Source organism: Cervus canadensis, chromosome 23 (assembly GCF_019320065.1).
Source record: "Cervus canadensis isolate Bull #8, Minnesota chromosome 23, ASM1932006v1, whole genome shotgun sequence".
Classification (NCBI taxonomy): domain Eukaryota; kingdom Metazoa; phylum Chordata; class Mammalia; order Artiodactyla; family Cervidae; genus Cervus; species Cervus canadensis.
This window is the reverse complement of record NC_057408.1, coordinates 53,624,953-53,650,726: the sequence shown is the minus strand read 5'-3', so window position 1 is coordinate 53,650,726 and position 25,774 is coordinate 53,624,953. Positions and strand designations below refer to the sequence as shown.

Below are 25,774 nucleotides of genomic sequence, written 5' to 3'. Positions count from 1 at the left end.
TTTTGGATTATGGTTACCTTAAAGACAAAAAGAGCTGTGAGGATTCTGCAGTGGGGAAGGTGATTGGGAGGGAAGGAGAGCCACATACTAGAATAAGCATGTAGTTGATACACAATTTTAAGTGGCTCACAGATGCCCTAACACTCATCCCTGGTACTAATTTAGACTTGGTTAAGAACTGACTTGGAAATTTTTCAGTAATTGTTAAGGAAAGTAAGGACATTTCCAGGGGCTCTAAAAGAGAGACTCATTCAATACATTTCCTCCAGTTTCCATCAGTTTGTCAAATCCATTTTAAATACTTACTGATGGGGAAGGTGCAATTCTGAGTCCTGGGGTGGGATATATCCTATTCTTTGTGAGCTTTCACACTTACCTGCAAAAGTGGTCAGAACAAGTACCAAATAGGCCATAGATTCCTTCTGCCAGAAGATATTTCTGTGTGTGTGTTTGGTGGGGGGGCGATTTTCAAAAGAGGTGGCACATGAACTGGTCTTGGAGATGAGCTAGATAGGCATTTGCAAGCTGAGATGATGGCAGGAAGGAAGGCTGGAGATCCAAGGTCGTTCAGGAGGCCCAATTGATGGAGAAGCTTTAAACAAATAGCCCCTGGCTCCTGAGTTTTCTTCAAGGGCTACATGGAAATTTCTAGAAGGAGATGAAGTAGAATCCTTTCCTTCCCTCACTGATGTTAATACGCACAGCTGTCAATTCTCTGCTTTAGCTCCAAGGATTCTCTTGGAAACAATTTCTTCCAAGTAATGATACTGGATCTTAAACAACTGGGCTGTTCTCCTAAAAGAGCAAGTTATAACCGCAAGATATTTGCCCATAAGACTTTTCTGGTCATTTTAAGCTGTGTTTTTACTTCAGCTTTCAAGAAGCAAATGGAGGTGTGCGTGCTCAGTCATGTCCAACGCTTTGCAACCCCATGGACTGTTAGCCCACCAGGTTCCTCTATCCATTGGATACCCCGGGCAAGAATACTGGAGTGGGTTGCCATTTCCTCCTCCAGGGCATCTTCCTGACCCAGGGATCAAACCCGCATCTCCTGCATTAGCAGGTGGGTTCTTTACCACTGAGCCACCAAGGAAGCCCTCAAGAAGCTAAAAGTTGGGTCATTTTAGAGAGCTAGTCACTAATCATTTGCTTAGCCTCAAAGTGCCTGTGTGAAATGATTAATTCTATGTACTTAACAGGTGCTCATAAGGCATAGCCTTTTAGTCCTTTAACAAGATTTTAATTAATTCTTGAAAGAGCAATAATTTTCTACTCATTTCTTAGACCTTTCCAATTATAATGACAATAGTTGTGTCTTGATGACCTCATGTAGTGCTTCATTTCTTGGTTGTTTAATTTCAAAAGGAATAGGGCAGTGTGAAAGTATCTTCTGACTTGATTGAATTTTCATCCTTGGTATTCACTGCTAGACTATATTAGGACTTCATTACTGACAGAAACTGCTTACATTCCCTGCAAGGGGAACAAACAGTTTAATCTCTTGGAGTTTGCTCAGATTCATGTCCATTGAGTTTGTGATGCTATCTAACTATCTCATCCTCTGCCATCCTCTTCCCCTTTTGCCTTCAATCTTTCCCAGCATCAAATTCTTTTCCAGTGTGTCGGCTCACTGAGCCAGGTGGCCAAAGTATTGGAGCTTCAGCTTCAGCATCAGTCCTTCCAATGAATACTCAGGGTTGATTTCTTTTAGGATTGACTGGTTTGATCTCCTTGCTGTCCAAGGGACTCTCAAGAGTCTTCTCCAGCACCACAATCCAAAAGCATCCATTCTTTGGCGCTCAGCGTTCTTTATGGTCCAACTGCCACACCAGTACATGACTACTGGAACCATGTCTGGTGGTTTAGTTGCTAAGTCGTGTCCGACTCTGGCGACCCCAGGGACTGGGAACCTCCCAGGCTCCTCTGTCCATGGGATTCTCCAGGCAAAAGTACTGGAGTGGGTTGCCATTTCCTTCTCCAGGTGATCTTCCTGACCCAGGAATCAAACCCGGGTCTCCTGAATTGCAGGCAGATTCTTTACTGACTGAGCTACAAGGGAAGCCCGGAACCATGTCTACACAGGATGCTAAAAAATCAAACAATACAAGGTCTGTGGTGTTGTCATAGCCATCGTTACAGTCAGCCAGGGAATTAGAATTATTGCTGTCTGGGCCCCATCAGTTAGGCTCATGTCTCTGAAGCCCGGGCCCCAGTGTTGGGTTTAAAGGCTCCCAGGTGGTTCTCAAGTGCAATCAGAGCTGAGATCTGGTCTTCATGAGACCTGCGTGGTCACATTTGGGCAGTGATGTGATTGATGGAAAGATGTCAGCAGTTACAGCCAGAAGGTATGGTTTTTGTTTTTTTTTCTTTAATGGCAATTGACTTGAAAACATCCAGAGACTCTTACATAAAGCAGGAGATAACATAGCGTGTTCCCGGAGATGTGAGTTTCCAGGCCCCTTAAGTTACCCATGGCGATGGAAAGCTGGGGTGGATGATGCCCATGTGGAGTGAGGGTCTCCAGGGAGTGGGGCAGAGCATCACTTGGTCCCTGAGTTCTGTGTTCCTGCTTCCCCATCCATATGCCCCCCGCCGCCTCTGTTCTGGGCGAACTGGCTACGTGTTTGCTGCCAGTGCAACCTCCCTCCTCCAACACATTCCTAGGCTTGTGCTGCAAAATTAGATAGACCCAGAACCCTTGAGGGGCTTCCTGGCCAGCCCCTCCAGGATCCCCAGACAGCTGAGGGCCATTCTTGCAATGGCCAGTTGGCAGTCTATCTTGCTTCTCTCTTTAAAAAAAAAAAAAAAATATATATATATATATATATAAAATTTTTAAAATTTATTTTATCTTTGGCTGTGCTGGGTCTTTGTTGTTGCACAGGCTTTTCTCTAGTTGTGGCCAGCAGGGGCTACTCTCTAGTTGCGGTGCATGGGCTTCTCGCTCTGGTGGCTTCTCTTGTGGAGCATGGGCTCTAGGGTGCTAGGGCTTCAGTAGTTGCAGCACGTGGGCTCAGTAATTGTGGCTCCCAAGCTCGAGAGCCCAGGCTCAATAGTCGTGGCTCACAGGCTTGGCTGCTCCAAGGCATGTGTGATCTTCCCGGACCAAGGATGGAACCGTTGTCTTCTGTATTGACAGGTGGATTCTTTACCAACTGGGCTTCCCTGGTGGCTCAGCTGGTAAAGAATCCTCCTGCAATGCTGGAGACCTGGGTTCAATCCCTGGGTTGGGAAGATCCCCTGGAAAAGGGAAAGGCTACTCACTCCAATATTCTGGCCTGGAGAATTCCATGGACTGTATAATCCATGGGGTCACAAAGAGTCAGACACGACTGAGCGACTTTCACTTTCACCAGGGAACCCCTCTTAACTTCTCTTTTAAAGATTGGAATGATTTTTCTAGTGTTTTTTGGGTGGCAAAACGTTTTAGGTAAATTATTGATCATAATAATTAAATAGCTCGTTTCTCTTTGTTTTTCAAAAATGAGAGACAATGAGGAAGTTCATCATAGCTTGAAGCATTTTTAAGTCTAGACCATGCCTAGCTTAGTATTCTTTCATAGGCAATTATTTCATTTTTCTGGCAATTATTTCATTTTTCTGGGAAGGGGAGAGGCCATAAAAGATGACATCATGCATCTATTTCTTGGTGTTCTCCCTTTCCAGAAAATGACATATTGAAATCTTTTTAATGTTTTTATTTAATTTCTCTTTTCTTTCACTCCTGGCATTTCTTTTTACCCTATATAAAGGGCTTCCCTTGTAGCTCAGTCGGTAAAGAATCTGCCTGCAGTGCAGGAGACCCGGGTTCGATCCCTGGGTCGGGAAGATCCCCTGGAGAAGGAAATAGCAACCCACTCCAGTATCCTTGCCTGGAAAATCTCATGGACAGAGGAGCCTGGTGGGCTGCAGTCCATGGGGTCGCAAAGCGTTGGGCACGACTGAGCGACTAACACTAACACACTAGAGGTCAAAATAAAGGTGAGATTTTCACATAAGTTTTACCAAAGAAAAATGACAAATTCAAACTTTTAGCAATCATTGCAAATGCCAATTGAAATTTTGCTTTCCTAATATTTTTTCCACTTTTTTTTCTCTCAAGCAAACGATTTCTCATGTTTGCTCACTATAAAAGCTTTGTGGCCTTGCTTGATGTACTTAACAAGAAAATATTCATGACAAATGAGCATTGGATGTATCCTCATGTCCAGGGCTGTGAGAAGATAGTAAGCATTGCAACAAATTTTTGTTGGATAAATGAATGGATCTACCATTTAAATTTTTCTTTTTTGCTCAAGATGACTTCATAGAAACTTTTCTGGGATGTACATACTCATAAATTTCAAACTTAAAATTATTTTATTTCATCATAATAACATAACATTCTTAGCTCACTAGCTTATAGTTGGAAAAAGGCCATTTCCACATTATGGACGGTATATTGAAAACATCATTATGCACACAACTTTTTTCTCTTTCCATTGCATCTTGAGGGTACCGATTCTAAAGTTGAAATTACTGGGTCTCAGGCTATGGGCTTCCCTAGTGGCTCAGCTGGCAAAGAATCTGCCTGCAATGAGGTAGACCTGAGTTCGATGCCTGGGTTGGGGAGATCCCCTTGAGAAGGGAACGGCTACCCACTCCAGTATTCTGGCCTGGAGAATTCCGGGGACTCTATAGTCTGTGGGGTCACAGAGTTGGACAGGCCTGAGCGACTTTCACTTTCACTCTTCAGGCTGGGCTCAACATCCTGACTCTTTTTGAAGATTGCATGATTGTTTCCCAAGTTATTGCACTCCTTTACAGGAATTCATAGGGCTCCTAGCAACTCCTGCCAACATTAGATTTATTATTTTAATTCGTGTTTCCCAGCTTGGTAAGTGTGAGATGGTACTTTATTTAAATGAGTGCTGTCTTCGTTGTCTATGAAGCTGAATATCATTTCAAAGTGTGTTATTTTAGTGCCTCTGTGTGTGAGCCGCATTTTACTCTTGTCAAATTGAGGTTAGGTATTATCTTAAGGGATTTAAGGAGGTATTTCTAAGAGGCTTACATTCATAATATACAGAAATTTATTGTGATCATTGCAGCTGTCTTGATTTTCATCTTAGTTCTCATTTTTGTGTCCTATGGAATTATTTTATTTCATTATGTTAAAGCCACTAATAGATTATAAGAGTCAAACAAACTCTAGATGCCCTCCAGAATTAAAATTCTCTATCTCCCTCTCTCCCCATTTCTGGTCTCTCTCTCCACCTTTTAAGCTTTCATTGGTTGGTTTTACATCTTAAGGAAATTTCATGGATATCACGTGAGGGGACAGAATCAGGAAGGGAAGAAGGACGTTTAAAGGCTGTGCGTGGTCTGCACTGCCCGGGCGCTCAACCCTGGATGGTCTTTTTCTAATTATAAGGCCCATTGCTGTTTGATTAATTTCTAACTTCCCTGACTCTTCCTGATGATCCCTATTTCTCAAAGTTGCATCAAAGTATTCTTCTTACTAATTGATTTCTACAGATAGTGACAGATGTGAGTTACAGTTCATTTCCAAGATGTATGTTAAAGTCTGTTCTACTGAATTTTTTAAATGTTATAAGCTCAAATCTGTAATTTATTCACATTTGCTCAGGACACTTGAACAAGTTGAGTTCTTGCCATTGCTTCTTGTGGATGTAAAGGACTAAAGAATTGTGAAGGTTCTGAAGATATTAAAAAATGACTGTAATTACCTAGGACACCAAGGGTTTGGATACCAACTGTTTTTCCAGCATCTGCCTATAAATATATCATGTTGTCAGGCTTCATGGAGCTCACTGAATCACCAAGCTGCCAAATAATTATCTTTGGAAATCATTTAAATGACCACACAGGAAATCCTATTTATCTTAAACAGCACCACACACAGAAAAACACAATGCAATATAATTGTTGACATTTTAAGAATATTTAGACTACTGATTCATAACATATGATCCTTGAATCTTTCAACTTCTCTGCCTAATATAGCTTGGTCAAATAAATGACTTAAAAATACATGACATATGCCACAATGCAGAATTTTGCTCTAGCTGAATTATTGAAGTACAAACACATTTTAGCTATCTATTAGCCTCATTTGTGGATGTAGCCATCAGGACTGCCCCAGGAAGCAGGAGGTACACGCGGCTGTGAATTTCAGCAGGGAATTTCATAGAAGCCAGCAAGAGATGTTAAGGCACCAGGACCAGAAGAGGAGGGAGCCGTAACCACCCCAGGCTGACATGGTGACGGGAGGAAGCTTTTTACAGCATTCACTGTGAGCGGAAGGGTAAGAGAGAATGCACCCAACCAGAATGGTGCCAGCTATAGCTCCTTCCCACTTAGGTCCCCACAGATCACTGAGTAGGACTCCCTGGGCTGTAGAGTAGGTTCTCGTTAGTTACCTAGTTTATACATAGCAGTGTGGTCAATCCCAATCTCCCAATTCATTCCACCTCCCACTTCTCCCCTTGGTATCTATATGGTTGTTCTCTACATCTGTGTCTTTCTGCTTTGCATATTAGTTCATCTGCATAAATCTTCCCTGGTGGCTTAGTCGGTAAAGCGTCTGCCTGCAATGTGGGAGACCTGGGTTTAATCCCTGGGACAGGAAGATCCCCTGGAGAAGGAAATGGCAACCCACTCCAGTATTCTTGACTGGAGAATTCCACGGACAGAGGAGCCTGGTGGGCTACAGTCCATGGGGTCACAGAGAGTCAGACATGACTGACTAACACACTTCATCTGCACCATTTTTCTAGATTCCACATATAAGCAATATTATCGGATATTTTTTCTCATTCTGACTTACTTCACTCTGGATAACAGTCTCTGGATCCATCCACATTTCTGCAAATGGCACGGTTTTGTTCCTTTTTATGGCTAATATTCCATTGTATATATGTACCACATCTTCTTTACCCATTCCTCTGTTGATGGACATTTCAGTTGTTTCCATGTCTTGGTTATTGTAAATATAGCTGCAATGGACATTAGGGTGCATGTGTGTTTTCGAATTATGGTTTTCTGCTTATGGGTTTATGGGTTTATGACCAGGAATGGGATTGCTGGGTCATATGTAGTTCTGTTTTTAGTTTTTTAAGGAGCCTGCAGACTGAATGGTCCTTGGAGATCAGGTCCTTGGAGCCAAATGCAGCCTCTGGGAAGCACATGGCATCATAGCCGGGAGGAAGCTGGGGAAAGTATCCCAGCCTCTCTCTCCTCTACTTCAGTCCTGATGCTATCTCCCAAAGTCGAAGTCAATCCGAGCAGAGGGTCAGGCAGCCTGAGTGATGTGGGTAGGTCCTAGGAGTAGACCCTCACCCTATCCCCGACTCCCTGGTATGGAGGCACGTGGAAAATGGATCTGGGTTCCTACAGGGAAATAATTAGCATGATAGAATTTTGAGTTCCCTTTGAGGACATCTATTGATAAACACATTCAGAAGAGAAGTATACAAGAGAATCATCTACCTTTTAAATAGATCTATACATGCATTGGGGCTTCCCTGATGGCTCAGTGGTAAAGAATCTCCCTGAAAATGCCAGGAGACTTGGGTTCAGTCCCTGGGTCAGGAAGACCCCCTGGAGAAGGAAATGGCAGCCCACTCCAGTATTCTTGCCTAGAGAATTCCAGGGACAGAGGAGCCTGGTAGGCTACAGTCCATGGGGTTGCAAAGAGTGGGACACAACTTAGCAAATAAACAGCAACAACAACTCTAATGCCTAATGTGATAATTAATAATACAAAATAGTATTAGAATATAGCTTCTTTAGAACCATTAATATAGAAAGAAATTCTTGTCAAATCTAGTGTCAATGTCCCAAGAGGAGACTTAGTGACTGAGTAGCAGCAATAGTATTTGCATTACTTGTTTCAAAGATAAATATTTAAGCTCTTTCAACATTATTTGAGTAGCAGGAATAAGTCGAGAGATGATCATGTATTGGCAACAGCATCCACTCCTTGTAAATTACAATTGCAGACACCAATTGGGTGAATTTATAAGTCAAAAAACAGCAAAAACTGAAATTAAGCTACACCTAGCATGTTTATTTATTTTTCTCTTTCTTTTAAATTTGGGTTTGCATGTCTTTCTTCAAAAGTTTTACACAGTTCTCGAAAGCATAAAAGGGTCATTCTATTTAATTGGGGGAAATTGCACCCTTCTCTACACAAGGCAGCCATTGATTGTACAGTAAGAGTCACAGAGGCCTGCAGTCCAGTTTTCTGAGTCATCGTTTCATGCTGGACTTAGTATTATATTCAACTTTTTTAATTCAAGTCAGCCTTCTCTTTGAAGCCGTGTGCCTTCGATTTTAATTTGCTACAGATTTTCACTTTGAAGCAGATGAAATACTTTGATTCTTTGGAATGTCTCACACTTGGTGGTTAGGAGTTATTCTCATATACTTATCGAATACAGTAACTGAAATTCTCCCTTTTAGGATGGGAAGAAGCATAAAATATTACTCAGGGAAGGTCATGAACGGTTATTGAACACCTATCATGTGCCAGTCTTTTCATCTTTCTCTTTGTTCTGTAGTCTTCATTTTATTTCACTAAGAAGTTTGGAATAATTTTTGTTAAGAGGTCACAATCTTTACTATAGCTCTATGCAGCAGGTACTATTCATTTCACTTTTTTAGATGAGGAAGAAAGATCCAGAGAGTTTAAGTAACTTTGTAAAGCTATGAAATGAAGCAGTGTGTGTGTGTATGTGTGTTAGTCACTTAGTCGTGTCCGACTCTATGAAACCCCAAGTTAAACCTTGCTATCTCCCCAGTAAAAATAAGATGATCTACTAATATTAAACTCAATCCCAGAACAGCATCAAAACATACCTCACTGCTACTGCTGCTAAGTCACTTCAGTCGTGTCTGACTCTGTGCGACACCATAGACGGCAGCCCACCAGGCTCCGCTGCCCCCGGGATTCTCCAGGCAAGAACACTGGAGTGGGTTGCCATTTCCTTCTCCAATGCATGAAAGTGAAAAGTGAAAGTGAAGTCACTCAGTTGTGTCTGACTCTTCGTGACCCCATGGGCTGCAGCCTACCAAGCTCTTCTGTCCATGGGATTTTCCAGGCAAGAGTACCGGAGTGGGGTTCCATTGCCTTCTCCGAATATACCTCACACCCCCATCAAAAGCTTTCAGTCACACCTGTTTCAGTGAGATATATTTTACCGCAGCAGATTCATTCAAGGGATTTTGGATCTGCCATGGAGAGGCCCTAGCTGAGCCTTAGTGACTGAATCTAGGAATAAAAGGCCTCAGCTTTTTGTCAGTTTATGCCATAGCCTCATTTCCAGTAACTGATGGGTAGAGAACCTATAGACAAGTCATGTTCCAGGGCCAGATAAGCATGTGAGAATGGTTAATCTGAATTTTCAAAGGTGTTTGTCCTCTAAAAAAATAAATACAAATGAACTGATTTACAAAGCAGAAACAGACTCATAGACTTAGAGAACCAACTTATGGTTGCCAGGTGGAAGACTGGGGAAAGGGATAGTTAGGGAGTTTAAGATAGATAACCAACAAGGAGCTACTATATAGCACATGGAACTCTGTTCAATATTATGTGGCAGAGCCTGGATGGGAGGGGAGTGTGGGGGAGAATAGATACATGTATATGTATGGCTGAGTCCCTTCCCTGTTCCCCTGATACTATCACAACATTGTTAATTGGCTATGAAAAAATGAAAATGTTAGTCACTCAGTCCTGTCCGACTCTTTGCAAACCCATGGACTGTAGCCCACCAGGCTCCTCTGTCCATGGAATTCTCCAGGCAAGAATACTGAGTGGGTAGCCGTTCCCTTCTCCAGGGGATCTTCCCAATGCAGGTAATCAATCAGCTATACTCCAATACAAAATAAAAAGTTAAAGAAAAATACGATGACTCTTCAACTTTCAGCTGCTATATGATTCAGCCCATCAATTTAATAACAGCTTTGGGGGTAGAAAACACTGTCACAGTGAATATACGACTCAGTTTCACATCCTGATTTCGAAGATGTTGAAACAGTCAGAGAAAAAGCACATGTTAGAAATGAGGAAACAAAAGAGTTCCTGGTGACATCATTTTCGGAAGTAAACTTGTTCCTTGTAGTCAGTAAACTTGTTCCTGGATCCAGACGATACTCTGGGGGGAAAAGCAAAGAGGAAGAAGAAGAGCTGTTGATTTTGAATTGTGCTGCCCTGGATAACCTACTAAGATGGCGATTCTAATGGGTAAATGGGTCACGCCTGGGGCACTGTGTCTCCTGGGCTGGTTCCCGAGTCAGTAGACTTGGATTAAAATCAAGACTCAACCACAGTGTCTCTGAGATTCCCCAGGCTTCGTCTGTACAGTGGGCAGGCAAATGCCTTTCTTGTGAGACTGGTGGACATTTGAAAGAGCTCACCTCGGTGGGTTACCTTGTCTGGTGGCCGGGACTGTTGTTGTACGTCTTCTACGATGGTTTTGTGACCTATTGGTCTCAGCCACCCTGCCTGGGAGTCACAGTAACTGAAAGAGTCAGGAAAGATTATTTCCCTGATTCATCCCTTTGCCTGAATCTCAGGAATTCCAGAGCCCTGTCCAGATTCTCCTTGTCTATCCCCCAACCCCTTTTTTTTTTGGAGTATTTAAGGTGCATCTCATGGGTTCAGGGTCCTTAGTCACCCTGTGGCATCCGCCACCTTCCCCTCTGCTGCTCTGGGTCCCTGCCATGACATTAGCAGCGGCTCCCAATTCCTGGGAGAGGTCAGCCACTTCTCCAGGGACCCTTTGCAGGATATGCTGAAACTCCAGCATCAGTCCTGCCAAATTTCACACCTGAGAGATAGTGCAGGACAGGGAAGCTGGTGTGCTGCAGTTCATGGAGTTGCAAAGAGTTAGAAACCACTTAGCGACTGAACAACAACAGGGGTCCCCAGGGTCGGCTTTTAGTTGGCACTTACACTTTCATGACAGTTCCTGTAATTCCAGGGGACATTTAAGTTTTTATGAGAGGTTAAACTAAGTGAAAATCACCACTCAGGTTCGACTTCCTGCTCAGTCACAAACTACATAGAATCAATAAGTCATGTAACTATTGGGGTCTCAGTTCTTCCTTCCTAAAATGAGAGCTGGAAGAGCTTATTTCCTCGGTCCTTCCCAGCACTGATATTCTCTGCATTAAAACCATTTTGGCTGTTGTAAGAAAATACGAAGCCACATTTGTCGTATTTAGAAAACATTACTCTTAGAGCCTCCTTAAACATATACTGTTTAGCATTTTAAAAGTAAGCATCTGTTTGATGTTGGGAGAAATTAACTTGTAGGCTCCAGATGTGATCCTGTTCTCTGTGGAAACATCTATTTAAAGCCCACGTCTCTAACCAGCCTGGAGGCAGCTGCCAAGATCTCTTATGTTCCTTTACCTGTTTTCTAGTCTTTGCAGAATAAAGATTTTGTGAAACTTTTCCTTTTCCATTGGCTTCTTTTCTTCCATGTTGAGAACTTTTTCTAGCCTGGGATCGTTCTCAATCTCCCCCTGCACTTCTTCTGTGATGTAAGAGCAAAATGTAGTCACTGCGGACCCCCATGGTCTCGGGGTTCAGTTTGAGAGCAAACCCCAATGGTCTTTGGATCTGAAATCACACTGGAGGGCTTTCTACTGAGACACTATGGAGCAAAATTTTCTAGTTTGATGTGAAAACTCAACATTCCAAATCTTTACTCTTTTGCTTTTCTGTTTCTGCCTTTTCAATGAAAGGTTCAGTTCAGTTCAGTCGCTCAGTCGTGTCCGACTCTTTGCGACCCCATGAATTGGCAGCACGCCAGGCCTCCCTGTCCATCACCAACTCCCGGAGTCCACCCAAACCCATGTCCATCGAGTCAGTGATGCCATCCAGCCATCTCATCCTCTGTCATCCCCTTCTCCTCCTGCCCCCAGTCCCTCCCAGCATCAGGGTCTTTTCCAATGAGTCAACTCTTCTCATGAGGTGGCCAAAGTATTGAAGTTTCAGCTTCAGCATCAGTCCTTCCAATGAACACCCAGGACTGATCTCCTTCAGGATGGACTGGTTGGATCTCCTTGCAGTCCAAGGGACTCTCAAGAGTCTTCTCCAACACCACAGTTCAAAAGCATCAATTCTTCGGGGCTCAGCTTTCTTTATAGTCCAACTCTCACATCCATACATGACCTACTGGAAAACCATAGCCTTGACCTAGACGGACCTTTGCTGGCAAAGTAATGTCTCTGCTTTTTAATATGCTATCTAGGTTGGTCATAACTTTCCCTTCCAAGGAGTAAGCGTCTTTTAATTCCATGGCTGCAGTCACCATCTGCAGTGATTTTGGAGCCCCCCAAAATAAAGTCTGACACTGTTTCCACTGTTTCCCCATCTATTTCCCATGAAGTGATGGGACCAGATGCCATGATCTTAGTTTTCTGAATGTTGAGCTTTAAGTCAACTTTTTCACTCTCAAAGGTTGTTTAAAAAAAAAAAATTCAGTGGAGTCCATTTGAAGATCTAATTGGCTTTATTCAATGATTCATGAATCAAGAGGCATCCCATCTGACAAAGTTAAAAAAGCTCCAAGGATGGGAATGCAAACTAGTACAGCCACTATGGAAAACAGTGTAGAGATTCCTTAAAAAACTGGAAATAGAACTGCCATATGACCCAGCAATACCACTTCTGGGCATACACACTGAGGAAACCAGATCTGAAAGAGACACGTGCACCCCAATGTTCATCGCAGCACTGTTTATAATAGCCAGGACATGGAAGCAACCTAGATGCCCATCAGCAGATGAATGGATAAGGAAGCTGTGGTACATATACACCATGGAATATTACTCAGCCGTCAAAAAGAATTCATTTGAACCAGTCCCTAATGAGATGGATGAAACTGGAGCCCCTTATACAGAGTGAAGTAAGCCAAGATAAAGAACATTACAGCATACTAACACATATATATGGAATTTAGAAAGATGGTAACGATAACCCTATATGCAAAACAGAAAAAGAGACACAGAAATACAGAACAGACTTTTGAACTCTGTGGGAGAAGGTGAGGGTGGGATGTTTCAAAAGAACAGCATGTATACTATCTATGGTGAAACAGATCACCAGCCCAGGTGGGATGCATGAGACAAGTGCTCGGGCCTGGTACACTGGGAAGACCCAGAGGAATCGGGTGGAGAGGGAGGTGGGAGGGGGGATCGGGATGGGGAATAAGTGTAAATCTATGGCTGATTCATATCAATGTATGACAAAACCCACTGAAATGTTGTGAAGTAATTAGCCTCCAACTAATAAAAAAAATTAAAAAAAAAAAAAAAGCTCCAAGGAGCTGAATCAAATGGGAGGTTTTTATAAGCACATGGGGTGGGGAGAAAGAAAGAGCAGATTCCCTTACTTCCTTTGGGGGATGGAAAATGGGCCAGTGATCAGTGGATTACCTACTTCTTCTGTCCAGGCAAGTCTAGATGAACTGGTATAAGATTACAGACCTGGGAGAAGCAGAAATTGCAATAAGGTTGGGATTTAAGTCTTGGTTTGCTGACGTGAGGCTTTGCACACGTGACTCCATTTGGAGTCTGTTGTCTCTACTTTTTAACAGGGTGAAACTACAACATCCTAAGTTTTTGGAAAGGTTAAGTGTTTGTGTTTTGAAGGTCTAAGTGACATTTGATAGAATGTTTGTGTGTGTGCTCAGTAGTGTCCAACTCTTTGGGACCCTACAGACTATAGCCCACCAGGCTACTCCGTCCATGGGATTCTCCAGGCAAGAATACTGGAGTGGGGTGCCATTTCCTCCTCCAGGGGATCTTCCTGACCCAGGGATCAAACCTGCATCTCTTGCATTGGCAGGCAGATTCTTTACCACTAGCACCACCTGAGTGGTTGATGGAATGTCCCAGAGCTAAATAATGAAGTGTATACGTGTGTTTGGGGGGTAGGGATAGCGGTGATTGGAGGAAAGGGAGTTCCATGCACCTTTTCCCTGGTTCTCACCTATCTTAGAGATTCAGAGTTTGTAGAGGCTTCTTTGTTGTTGCTTTTTGAACTTTTTTTGCATTTCTGTATCCCACTCCCAACTCACATACCCATCTCACTTACTTACAACAACAGCAAGTACTGGAAATTGTAGCCTATTTACTCTTTCATTATTCTCTGGAGGCTCTAGCTTTTAAAATCCAATTTGAGAGAATGTTCTTATAACTGAGCCTAAACTCATAGGAGAACTTCACATTTAGACACTGTAAGGTTGTGTGTGTGTGTGTGTGTGTGTGTGTGTGTGTGTGTGTGTTGGGCGCTCAGTCGTGCCCAACTCTTTGTGACCCCATGGACTGTACCCACCAAGCTTCTCTGTCCATGGAATTCTCCAGACAAGAATACTGGCGTGGGTTGCCATTTCCTTCTCCAGGGGATCTTTCTGACCCAGGGATCAAACTGGCTCTCCCGCACTGAGGCAGATTCTTTACAATCTGAGCCACCAGGCAAATGCCCCAAACTAAAAACCTCCAAAAGTAAGATCTCAGAAGCCAAATTTAGGAAGTCTAGCTTCTCTGTGCAGAGAAGGCAATGGCACCCCACTCCAGGACTCTTGCCTGGAGAATCCCATGGATGGAGGAGCCTGGTCAGCTGCAGTCCATGGGGTCGCACAGAGTTGGACACGACTGAAGTGACTTAGCAGCAGCAGACTCTCTGTGAGTGATGATAATAGTGAGTCTTATTTTTTATAATATTAATGACTGCCATTCATTAAGTGCTGGTTACATTCCAGGCTCCATCTGGTATATATATCACCAACAATTAAGCAAAATTTTTGTTTGCTTGTATCACATCAAAAAGATTTAATAGATTTCCCCAAATTTAAAGAGATATGGTTACAAATATTGATGGCTTCACTTCCACTAAGTCGCTCTGTGAGGCCACTGGCAGGTGTGGGCCTGACCCCGAGGAGGAGCAGAAAGTGAGATGCAGCGGGAGGCTCCGGTGCCCAGGGGTGTGAAGGACAGGCCATGGCGGGAAGCACGTGAGAAATCACCAGCAAGGATTGTAACCGGGAGCCCCAGGGTGGTCGTCATGGACCAGCTGCTCCAAGGGAATCACGTTTATTTTAAGCCAAGTTGCTTCTCATATGGATGACTCAGTGACATATGCTGGAGAAGGGAAGGGACACAAGGGTTTTTGAAAACATTTAATGAGTCTCAAGTAATGCCAGGAAAACTAGGCAACATTTTGTGTTTGTGTCTGTACATATGAGTGCATGAGTGTGTGTCTGTTCATGTATGTGTCTATACATGTGTGCTTATGAGTATGTATCTTTTGTTAAGAGTATATAATACACACATATATAACATACATGCATATATAACACATGTATGCATATATAACACATGTATGCATATACGTGTTAATGTGTGTGTGTGAATATGTATGTCTGAATACAGATTGTGCACGGGTGTATATTCATGCATATGTGTGTATGATGTGTGTCTATATATATATGGATGAGTGTGTTTTTATATATGTAGTGTCCATACACATGTGTACACATGTCTGCACATGTGTGTATCTATCCACATGAGAGTACAAATGAATATTTGTGTCTATACTATGTGTATTTCTGTACATATGTGTGTGTATTAGTATCGCCACCATTAAAAGCTTGGACAATGGAACAAGAGACAACTGGGTTCAAGACTTCCATCATAATTGTACGTCCTCTGGGAAGTTTCTTGACCTCTTTTTCTTACAGTCACTTTGTCTTTAAATTGGAAACAATAATAATTCATGCCTCAAAGATTGTAGTGAAGGACATGTCAAAAAGTGTTGGTAGTGCTCTGGCTGATAAGCAGATAACAGCGTTAAGTCATCAGGATCACCACCTTTATCATCATCTCAAGTCCTTCCATCCCAAGGACACCGAGTCTGTGAGAGTGAGACAGCCCCCTCCAGTTTGGGATGCTAGCTTTGGTTGGTCTGTGTGTTGTTCAAAAGTGTCTGTTAGACTGGTGATACCTTTCTTGTCTTTCAACACAACCTGGGAAAACTAAGTTGATCAGTTCTGGTTATGACCTCTACACAAGGTTGCCCCATCCTCGTAGGTGGATGGGAGTCAGTTGCACTGTTTGCACGTCTCTAGTTGAAAGCGAGGCAGTGGTCTTTGGTCCGGCGGCAGTGGGGGCTTCAGGGTCTGCTGAACCTGAATTTGAGTCCTTAATGCAGCACTGTATGACTTGGACCCAGTTTTTCTTTATTTGTTGGTTTTTTCGTTGTTTCTTTGGGTGTTTTTAGGACCTCAGATGTACAAACTGGGCTTCCCAGATGGCGCTAGAGGTAAAGAACTCACCTGCCAATGCAGTAGAAATAGAGATGCAGCTTCAGTCTCTGGGTCGGAAAGATCCCCTGGAGGAGGGCATGGCAACCCACTCTGATATTCTTGCCTGAAGAATCTCTTGGACAGAGGAGACTGGCAGGCTTCAGTCCATGAGGTCAACAAGAGTCAGACACGACTTAGTGACTTAGTACGCACACACTTGTGTGAACTAGACTACTAGTAATCCTTGGTCAATGATACACTCCCATTGGTGTTTTCTCTTTATTTCATTGTTTTCTAAATGCAGTAAGACCAGTGAGGGGGTTTCCTAGGTGGCTCAGCAGGTAAAGAATTCACCTGCAATTTAGGAGACACAGAAGACTTGGGTTCGATCCCTGAGTCAGGACGATCCCCTGGAGGAGGAACTGGCGACACACTCCAGTATTCCTGCCTAGAGAATCCCACGGACAGAGGAGTCTGGCAAGCTACAGTCCGTGGGGTCACAGAGTTGGACACAACTGAGCGACTAAGTATGCATGCACATAAGGCCAATGAGACCACCTCCCCAAACAGAAGCCAGGATTTGACAGTGACCTTCATGTAACTGTTGGGCCATTCCCTTATTTCATTCCAGCTCCACCTGCCCTGACTTTATCCTGAGTCTCGTGTTTGTTACTCCTTTTCTTTCCTTTCCTTGCACTCTCATTGCGTTCATAAGTAATCCAAAAAGGAAACTTTTAATTATAATTGTCTTTTACTTTTTATAAAGAATATAATGTTGCATGTAATCCTGTGAAACTAATTTTTTATTCAGAGATTCATCTACATGATGATACACTGTACTACATTTGTTTTGCTCTATTGTTTAATATTCTAATGTGTGAAGCATTTCCTAGTTTATTATCTGGTCACTTGTTGATGGGGCATTTGTCTGTCTTCAGAACCTTATTGTTGTAGAGAGGGCTATTTTGACATTGTTGAACATAAGTCTTCATGCACATGTTTAAGAATTGCTTGGAGAACAGTATGGAGGTTTCTTTAAAAACTTAAAAAAATAGAGATACCATATGATCCTGCAATCCCACTCTTGGGCATATATCCAGAGAAAACCATAATTTGAAAAGATACATGCACCCCAATGGTCATAGCATTACTATTTACAATAGCCAAGACATGAAAACAACCTAAATGCCTGTCAACAGGTGAATGAATAAAGATACACGCATGCAATGGGATACTACTCAGCCATAAAACAATAATGAAATAATGCCATTTTCAGCAACATGGATGGACCTAGAGATTATCATACTAAGAGAAATAAACCAGACAGAGAAATACAAATATCATAGGATATCACTTATATGTGGAATCTAAAAAGAAAAAAAGATACAAATGAACTTATAAGCAAAACAGAAGTAAGCCTATACAAATAGAAAACAGACTTAGAGTTATGAAAAGAGAATGGGAGAAGGGGTAAATTAGGAGTTTAGGATTATCCTGTCCACAATGCTGTACATGAAACAGATAAGCAACAAGGACCTACTGTTTAGCACAGGGAACTGTATCCCGTACTTTGCAACAATCCAAAAAGGAAAAGAATCTGGAAAAGAGTAGATATAAATATACGTATACCTGAATCACTTTGCTGCTCACCTGAAACTAACACAACAGTGTGAATCAACTGTACTTGAATTAAAAACAATAACTGAAATGGAAAAAGAATTTCTCTTGGACAGATGTGGAATTGCTGCATCCTAGGGTGTATGAATGTTTAACTTTAGGACATAGAACCAAATGGTTTTCCAAAGTCAGTTGACCTAATTTTCACTGTCATTGGAAGGTAGGTCCACAGTCCTTTAACACTTGTTGGACGTTTTCATTTTTGCTAATTGAATGGTTATCTCACTGGAGTTTTATATTTCTCTGACAATTAATAATGATGAATGCTTCTCACGCTTACTGGCAGCTGTGAAATGTCTCTTCCTATATTTTGATCACTTTTCTCTTGGGTGGTGATTTTGTTACTGGTGTATAGGAGATGTTGAGCAAGTTACTTGACCATTTGAAGATCATTTTTGCATCTAAAGGTGGGGCTGATAGCTCAGTGTTCAGGGGTTGATTTTGGATTCATGTTTACATAACGTACGGTAAATACTGGCCTAGAGCACAATAGATGATCAGAAAGAAAAGTTCTTGCTCATTTCTTGGTCCCTCCCCACCACCGGAGCCTCCATTTCATAGACTAGCTTTGTTGGAATTTGCCCCATCTGCTTAGTTGGAGAATCTCTGCTTATTGGCCTGGCCAGCGTAGTCCTACTAATATTTTTATACTTTAGAGATTAAGCAATTCAGTGAACTCAGACTCTCTTGGAAGAAATATGGGGAAAGAAAGTTAGAAGGGAAGAGCTTTAGTGGAGTCTTTGGCAAAATAAATGAGAAAAAAATCAGCATCATTATTTCATTTTGCTTTCAATAGCCCTATCGGTAGATGTTTAAACTGTGTGTATTAATACTGCATGGGCTTCCCAGGTGGCTCAAATCTTAAAGAATCTGCCTGCCAATGCAGGAGATGCAGGAGATGTGGGTTCCATCCCTGGGTCAGGAAGATCACCTGGAGGAGGAAATGGCAACCCACTCCAGTATTCTTGCCTGGAGAATCCCATGGACAGAGAACCCTGGTGGGCTACAGTCTGTGGGGTTGCAAAGAGTCAGACACGACTGAGCATGCAAACACATTAATAGGGCATTGAAGAGACTTCCTTGGCAGCCCAGTGGTTAAGACTTTGCCTTCCAATGCAGGGAATGCAGGTTCGATCCCTGGTCGGAGAGCTAATATCCTACCAGCCTCGTAGCCAAAACAACAAAACATAAAACAGAAGCAATATTGTAACAAATTCAATAAGACTTTTTAAATGGTCTACATAAAAAAATCTAATTAAAAATATGGCAATTGTGGGAAACTAAGGATTTCTAAAATGCTCATCTACATATTTACACTGACAATTTGATACAAAGCAGAAGGTTCTATGATGCCCGGGAGCCGGCGGTCCTAGGATGCCCTCTGTGACTTGCGATGTTCTGTTTGCTGCTGCTGCTGAATCTGCTTCACAGCGCTTTTCAGCGCGCTGCACAGTCATGCGGAGAAGCTACAGAGGGGCCGGGAAAATGATTCGGAGACAGGTCTGAAGGACACCGTGGGATGCTGTGCAGTGACTGCTTCCTGCCCCTGGCTTGTTTTTTTGAGCTTTGAATTCAAGGAGAGTAGCTGGATGTGATCGGAAAACAGTTGCCTTTACCTCCCTGGATCTGTTTGTGTTTCATTGAATCTATTCCTGGAGGGATAGAAGCCAGGATGCCCGCACTCCGGTCACTTTGAAACCGCTGCACTGCAGCATGCCATCCTTCATCTGCCTCTATCTGTGCTCAAAGTCCCTCTTAGGATTTGGAGGTAACGTTTTTGTCTTCCTAACATGAATGTGTGCTCGTGAGAAGTGACCATTTATCAAACTCTGAATAGGATAAATGTTGAAGCAAGTCCACTTATAAATTCAACCAGGGAAATGTGAAATTCTTCTTTAGTGCCTGAGGCCTCTGAAAATGTTGGTTCATCCATGACTTTGTTATGTTGATTGTTCTCTAGATTTTCTCTGGTTGGAAGGCTTTGCTTTTCAGTTTTTAGCAGGAAAGCCTGGACATGTGAACAGATGGGGTTTAGCTACAATATCATCTCACCTTCTTAGTCTCTCTCTGCCAGTCTGATTCGTCAGAAAGTCTTTGCTCTAAGGACACACGCTTAGAGTTAGGAAACAGCTTTCAGTCATGATGGCAACTTCCATGGAAGAAGTGGTTAAAAGCTTGAATGTGCTCCAAAGAGAACGCCACAGGCTTATGCTCAGTCTTTGCAATTCACAAGTTGTAATTCACTGTTCTCTGTGCCAAGAATTACACAGACTAGAATAGTCAAATATAACTTAAATTTATTCTGGAAGTAATAGTAAAACAACTTCATTAAAGCATGGATGATATCTATACCTCAAAGGGAGGGAGCTGCCTGTCAGTCAAGCCAGGGATCTATTTCAGGCTGGAGAGTCTCATGTCTGACATCCTCAGTGGTTTCTGTGGGTCTTTTGTGGATCACTGGGAAAATGAATTTTAGCAATAATTGGTTTTAGAAGTAACTAATTAGCAAGGTATGTATACAGAAGCAGCAGGAAACTCAGAGAGGTTTCTCTGCGGGCTCTTCTCTTGTTGAAATCTTTTGATCTTGACATGTATTTTATCAATTGGGTTCATAATATTTCCAAAGGGGGCTGTTTCGTGTGTCACCCACCCCATCCTGAGAGATAAGGGGCTTTGACTGAACAAGAACCCAACCCCTTTCCTGCCAACTACTGAGTTGCTAATTTCTCTTAATTCTTTCCTTTTCTCAGAGTAACTTTTAAGAGCAATATTATTATCTGAGAGATTTTGGTGTGATATTTTGAATATTATCTGTATTTTGCACCACACTTTATTTTTATTTGGATGTCTCTTTCTGAACTATTTCTCACATTTGTTTTCAATGAATCCAGAAAGTTTTGCAGGCCTATACAAAAATTAACCTTCTAGCATGGAAGTTACAGAGAAAATAGGTCTCCCTTAATACAGCCATTTTGCTTCAAATGAACCTTTTAGTTGGAAACTGGTAATTTTTTGCAACTTGCTGCTCAGTTGCTCCTTCATGTCCAACTCTTTGCGACCCCATGGACTGTAGCACTCCAGGCTTCCCTGTCCTTCACTATCTCCCAGAGTTTGCTCAAACTCACATCCATTGAATTGGTGATATCATCCAACTATCTTATCCTCTGTTGTCCCCTTCTCCCCTCTGCCCTCAATCTTTCCCAGCACCAGGGTCTTTTCCAGTGAGTTGCCCCTTTGCATCAGGTGGCCAAATTATTGGAGCTTCAGCTTCAGCATCAGTCTTTCTAATGAATATTCAAGGTTGATTTCCTTTAGGATTGACTAGTTTGATCTCCTTGCAGTCCAAGGGACTCTCAAGAGTCTTCTCTAGCACCACAGTTCAAAAGCATCAATTCTTTGGCACTCAGCCTTCTTTACAGTCCAGCTCTCACATCTGTACATGACTACTAGAAAAATCATAGCTTTGACTATACTGATCTTTGTCGGCAAAGTGATGTCTCTGCTTTTTAGCGCACGTAGGGTGTGCCTGATTCCTCCAGAACAAACTGACAACACTTGAGGAATGTTGTCTGCCTGGGAGCTTAATACAGACTCCTTGCCCAGGAGTTTTATTGGTGGCTGGTCCCATGGACATCCTCTACCACATTCCCATCAAAATTCCAGGCTCCTGGAGGAAAGTGGGTATTTGGCATAAGCCATGTGGTTTGTACGAACAGTTTGGGCCAAGAGAGTCATCTGATCTGTTGGAAGCAGAGGGAACTCTCCCCCCTAGACCAAGTTCCCAGGTACCAGCCAAGGGGCAGTCCTACAAAGAGGCCTTTCTAAGGATAGCATATCAACCTTGCCATGCTCACACTTCTCCACACAGGATCTATTGAAGGTTATTGAACAGCTACAGTGACCTTGAAAACCATGGTTCGAAAGATTTCATGGGAGTGGAGTGGAGAGCAGAGTGGAGTAGCTGGTGAGACACTGGAGCCAGGAGATTGGAAATAACCTAGCCCAAAGCTCAGATGTCAGTGTGAGAATAAAAAGAGGAGGGATGGTTGGTAGGAAGAATAAACAGGTTGGAGATAAGCAATGCAGGGATAGGAAGTGGTGTCTAGGTCTGGGAGATGAAATACCCAGAAGGCTTTTTTCTGGTAGAGAAAGATTACTTAGATAGAGCCCCTGGATGGGAAGGGAGACATTCTAAATTCTGGATATATTGATATATATTATCTATATTATATTACAATGTATTATATATCATATTTCCTACCTACGGGATGAGAAGGGAGACATTCTAAATTCTGGATATATTGATATAACATTTATTTATATTATTGCCTATCATATTTGTAATATTTTTTGGGCTTCCCAGGTGGCACTAGTGGTAAAGAATCCTCTTGCCAATGCAGGAGATGCAAGAGACTCAAGTTTGATCCCTGGGTTGGGAAGATCCCCTGGAGGAGGGCATGGCAACGCCCATATTATTTATATTAATATATATTATTCATATCATCTATATCATATATATTATTCATATCATATACAACATATTGTGAAAGTGAAGTTTCTCAGTCGTGTCCGACTCTTTGCGACCCCATGGTCTGTAGCCTACCAGGCTCCTCCATCCATGGGATTTTCCAGGCAAGAGTACTGGAGTGGGTTGCCATTTCCTTCTCCAGGAGATGTTCCCAACCCAGGGATTGAACCCAGGTCTCCCGCATTGCAGGCAGACTCTTTACCTCCTGAGCCATCAGGAAAGCATGTATTATTACACATAATCAAATTATATGTATATTATATATTATAAAATATGTATATTTTACCACCAATGTGATACATTCAAGATATTGGTAAATTACATTAGAAAAACTGATTCTAACTTGAAATTCATGTCCAAGGTATGTTTTTATGTCATGAGTAGACAATGAGAGTAAATCACATAATAAAATAATTAGTGTTGAGAGGAAAATTTAAATTGTATTAGCTGTAACGGACACACTGCTAACAGACATAATTTTAACCTAGAAATAGTATTCATGTCATTTTAAAGTATTATATTTTAGGCAACTGATTCCAGCATTCTATTCTACTTACCAATCATTAACAATTGGAATTCCTTTACCTGAGCTGTCTAATCTAGTCTTGATTTTTTTAAACAAAAATAGCTCTTGTTTTTTAAAAACTTGTTTGTAAGAAAGAAGTAGTGTGTGAACAATTCCCTAGAGGTTTGTTTGCTACGAGGTATAGATTTCTGGTTGGAACTGATTAGAAAAGAAACAGAGGAAATGGAGTCTGTTAGGGGAATGGGAAGTGATGAGGTCTCTGGTCATTGAACCAAATTGATGAAACAATGTATGCATACACAGCTTCTAAGAAAAACTCTCTTCTCACTGATTATCTGGACAACACGGGCAGATGCCAGCTGTCTGGGAGAGTATCTGTGCTGTGTCGCCAGTCACAGCGGCTTCTGAGAATCCAGTTATATTTCCTCCCCATAGTTTCTACCCTAAATATCCTGCTGCTGCTGCTGCTAAGTCGCTTCAGTCGTGTCCGACTCTGTGTGACCCCATAGACAGCAACCCACCAGGCTCCTCTGACCACAGTATTTTCTAGGCAAGAATACTGGAGTGGGTTGCCATTTCCTTCTCTGGTAAATATCCTAGTCCTATTTATTGATTAGCATATAACTGCTTTTGATTAGACTAATAACCACTTTACTTAACCAGAGCAATGTTTCTACATTCCCCATTTTTTTTTTTTTTTTAGTGAAGGTTCTCTCTCACTTGCAAGGGCGGAAAATATAGTAACAGGTTTGGGATCATTTTTAGACCTGCCCATGTGGGGGAATACATGTGATGCAGGAGCTGGGCAAAAGCTACTTCATAAATACGTCTTGTGGAGATGACATTCTTGTGTTATACAAATTGGATGTGTCAGGATTTTAAATGTCACTTTGGGATTTAATGTGAGAAATTCCTGACTGGCATTTTCTTGACTTTCCTTAGAAGTGACCCCGTAGTCACAGAAACTTAGTTTCAATTCCTTGCTGCTCAGATGTGAGATTTTTCTCTTTCCTTCTTGCAAGTCCAGCCCCCACCTACTCCTGTTCCTCAGAACTCTCGCCATCTTCTTTGAATGTCAGGACTCCCAAGAGTGGGGGGCGGTGGATAGATGGGGGCATACTGAATCCTACTTGCCTTCACAAAGTAGAGGTCTAAAAGCAGGAAAAAGACTATGTTCTGAGAGAATAGCATTGAAACAAGTATACTATCAAGGGTAAAACAGATCACCAGCCCAGGTTGGATGTATGAGACAAGTGCTCAAGGCTGGTGCACTGGGAAGACCCAGAGGGATGGGATGGAGAGGGAGGCAGGAGGGGGGATCGGGATAGGGAACACATGTAAATCCATAGCTGATTCATGTCAATGTATGGCAGAAACCACTACAATATTGTAAAGTAATTAGCCTCCAACTAATAAAAATAAATGGAAAAAAATAAAATAAATAAAAATAAACAGGAAACACACACACAAAAGACTATGTTTCTCTTCCATGCAACTATTTTTCTTATTGCTAATTCTTAAAACTCATATCCTGTATTGTTCTAAAGTACTTGAATTAGGCATCCCAATTGTTCAAACAGAATAAATGGTGGAGGAAGTCAGGGTTAAAAGATGATACAGGAAGGAAAAAGCGGAGCCAGGACCAGGTGAGTCTGAGAGGTATGTACCTTCATGCCTTGTGGACGAGGTTTCATCTGCAGGGAAAGTGAAGAGGAAGACATGATTAGTGACAGATCTGAAATATCTTAAGATAAAAACCCCAGTTGTCCTACTCCTGAAACCTGAGAGGAGATTCTTCCAGCTGCTCTTTAAGGCTAATGTAAAGGACAGTGGTTCACCAGCACCCTGTAACGGACAGCGAGACTCATATAACTGTTGGTTAGGACCGCGTCAGTAGATGCTTATTTACATGCCGCACAAACATACATGAGCAGAGGCAGTTCTAAACAGACCACCGATTCCCAGTACATTTGTTGTTGTTTAGTCGCTCAGTTGTGTCTGACTCTTTGTGACCCATGGACTGCAGCACACCAGGCTTCCCTGTCCTTCCTTCACTATCTCCCGGAGTTTGCTCAGACTCATGTCCACTGGGTCAGTGATGCTATCTAACCATCTCATCCTCTGCCATTTCCTTTTCCTTTTGCCCTCAATCTTCCCAGAGTCGCACCTTTGCATCAGGTGGTCAAAGTATTGGAGATTCAGCTTCAGCATCAGTCCTTCCAATGAATAATCAGGGTTGATTTACTTTAGGATTAACTGGTTTGATTTCCTTGCAGTCCAAGGGACTCTCAAGAGTGTTCTCCAGCACCACAATTCAAAGGCATCAATTCTTTGGCACTTAGCCTTCTTTATGGTCCAACTCTCACATCCATACATAACTACTGGAAAAACCATAACTTTGACTATACTGACCTTTGTTGGCAAAGTGGTAGCTCTACTTTTTTAATATGATGTCTAGGTTTGTCAGAGATTTTCTTCCAAGGAGCAAGCATCTTTTAATTTCATGACTACAGTCACCATCTGCAGTGATTTTGGAGCCCAAGAAAATAAAATCTGTCACTGTTTCTACTTTTTCCCCATCTATTTGCCATGAAGTTATGGGACCGGACACCATGATCTTTGTTTTTTGAATGCTGAGTTTTAGGTCAGCTTTTTCACTGTCATCTTTCACTTTCGTCAAGAGGCTCTTTAGTTCCTCTTTGCTTTCTGCCATTAGAGTGG

At 42.2% G+C, this 25,774-nt stretch overlaps 1 protein-coding gene across 2 annotated transcripts in view; it reads left to right on the top strand.

Annotated features, from left to right (window-relative positions):
• The window catches only part of EPB41L3 (erythrocyte membrane protein band 4.1 like 3), a 225,957-nt gene that overhangs the window by 37,246 nt on the left and 162,937 nt on the right, over window positions 1–25,774 (top strand). Inside the window, exon 1 of one of the 2 annotated variants that reach the window (XM_043443951.1) lies at window positions 19,449–19,767. The exons of the other annotated variant lie outside the window; for it this stretch is intronic. Coding sequence (XP_043299886.1) covers window positions 19,713–19,767 — 55 coding nt within the window. The 5' untranslated portion in view covers window positions 19,449–19,712. Of the gene's footprint in view, window positions 1–19,448; window positions 19,768–25,774 lie in introns of those variants that run through there. 2 annotated transcript variants of the gene reach the window in all.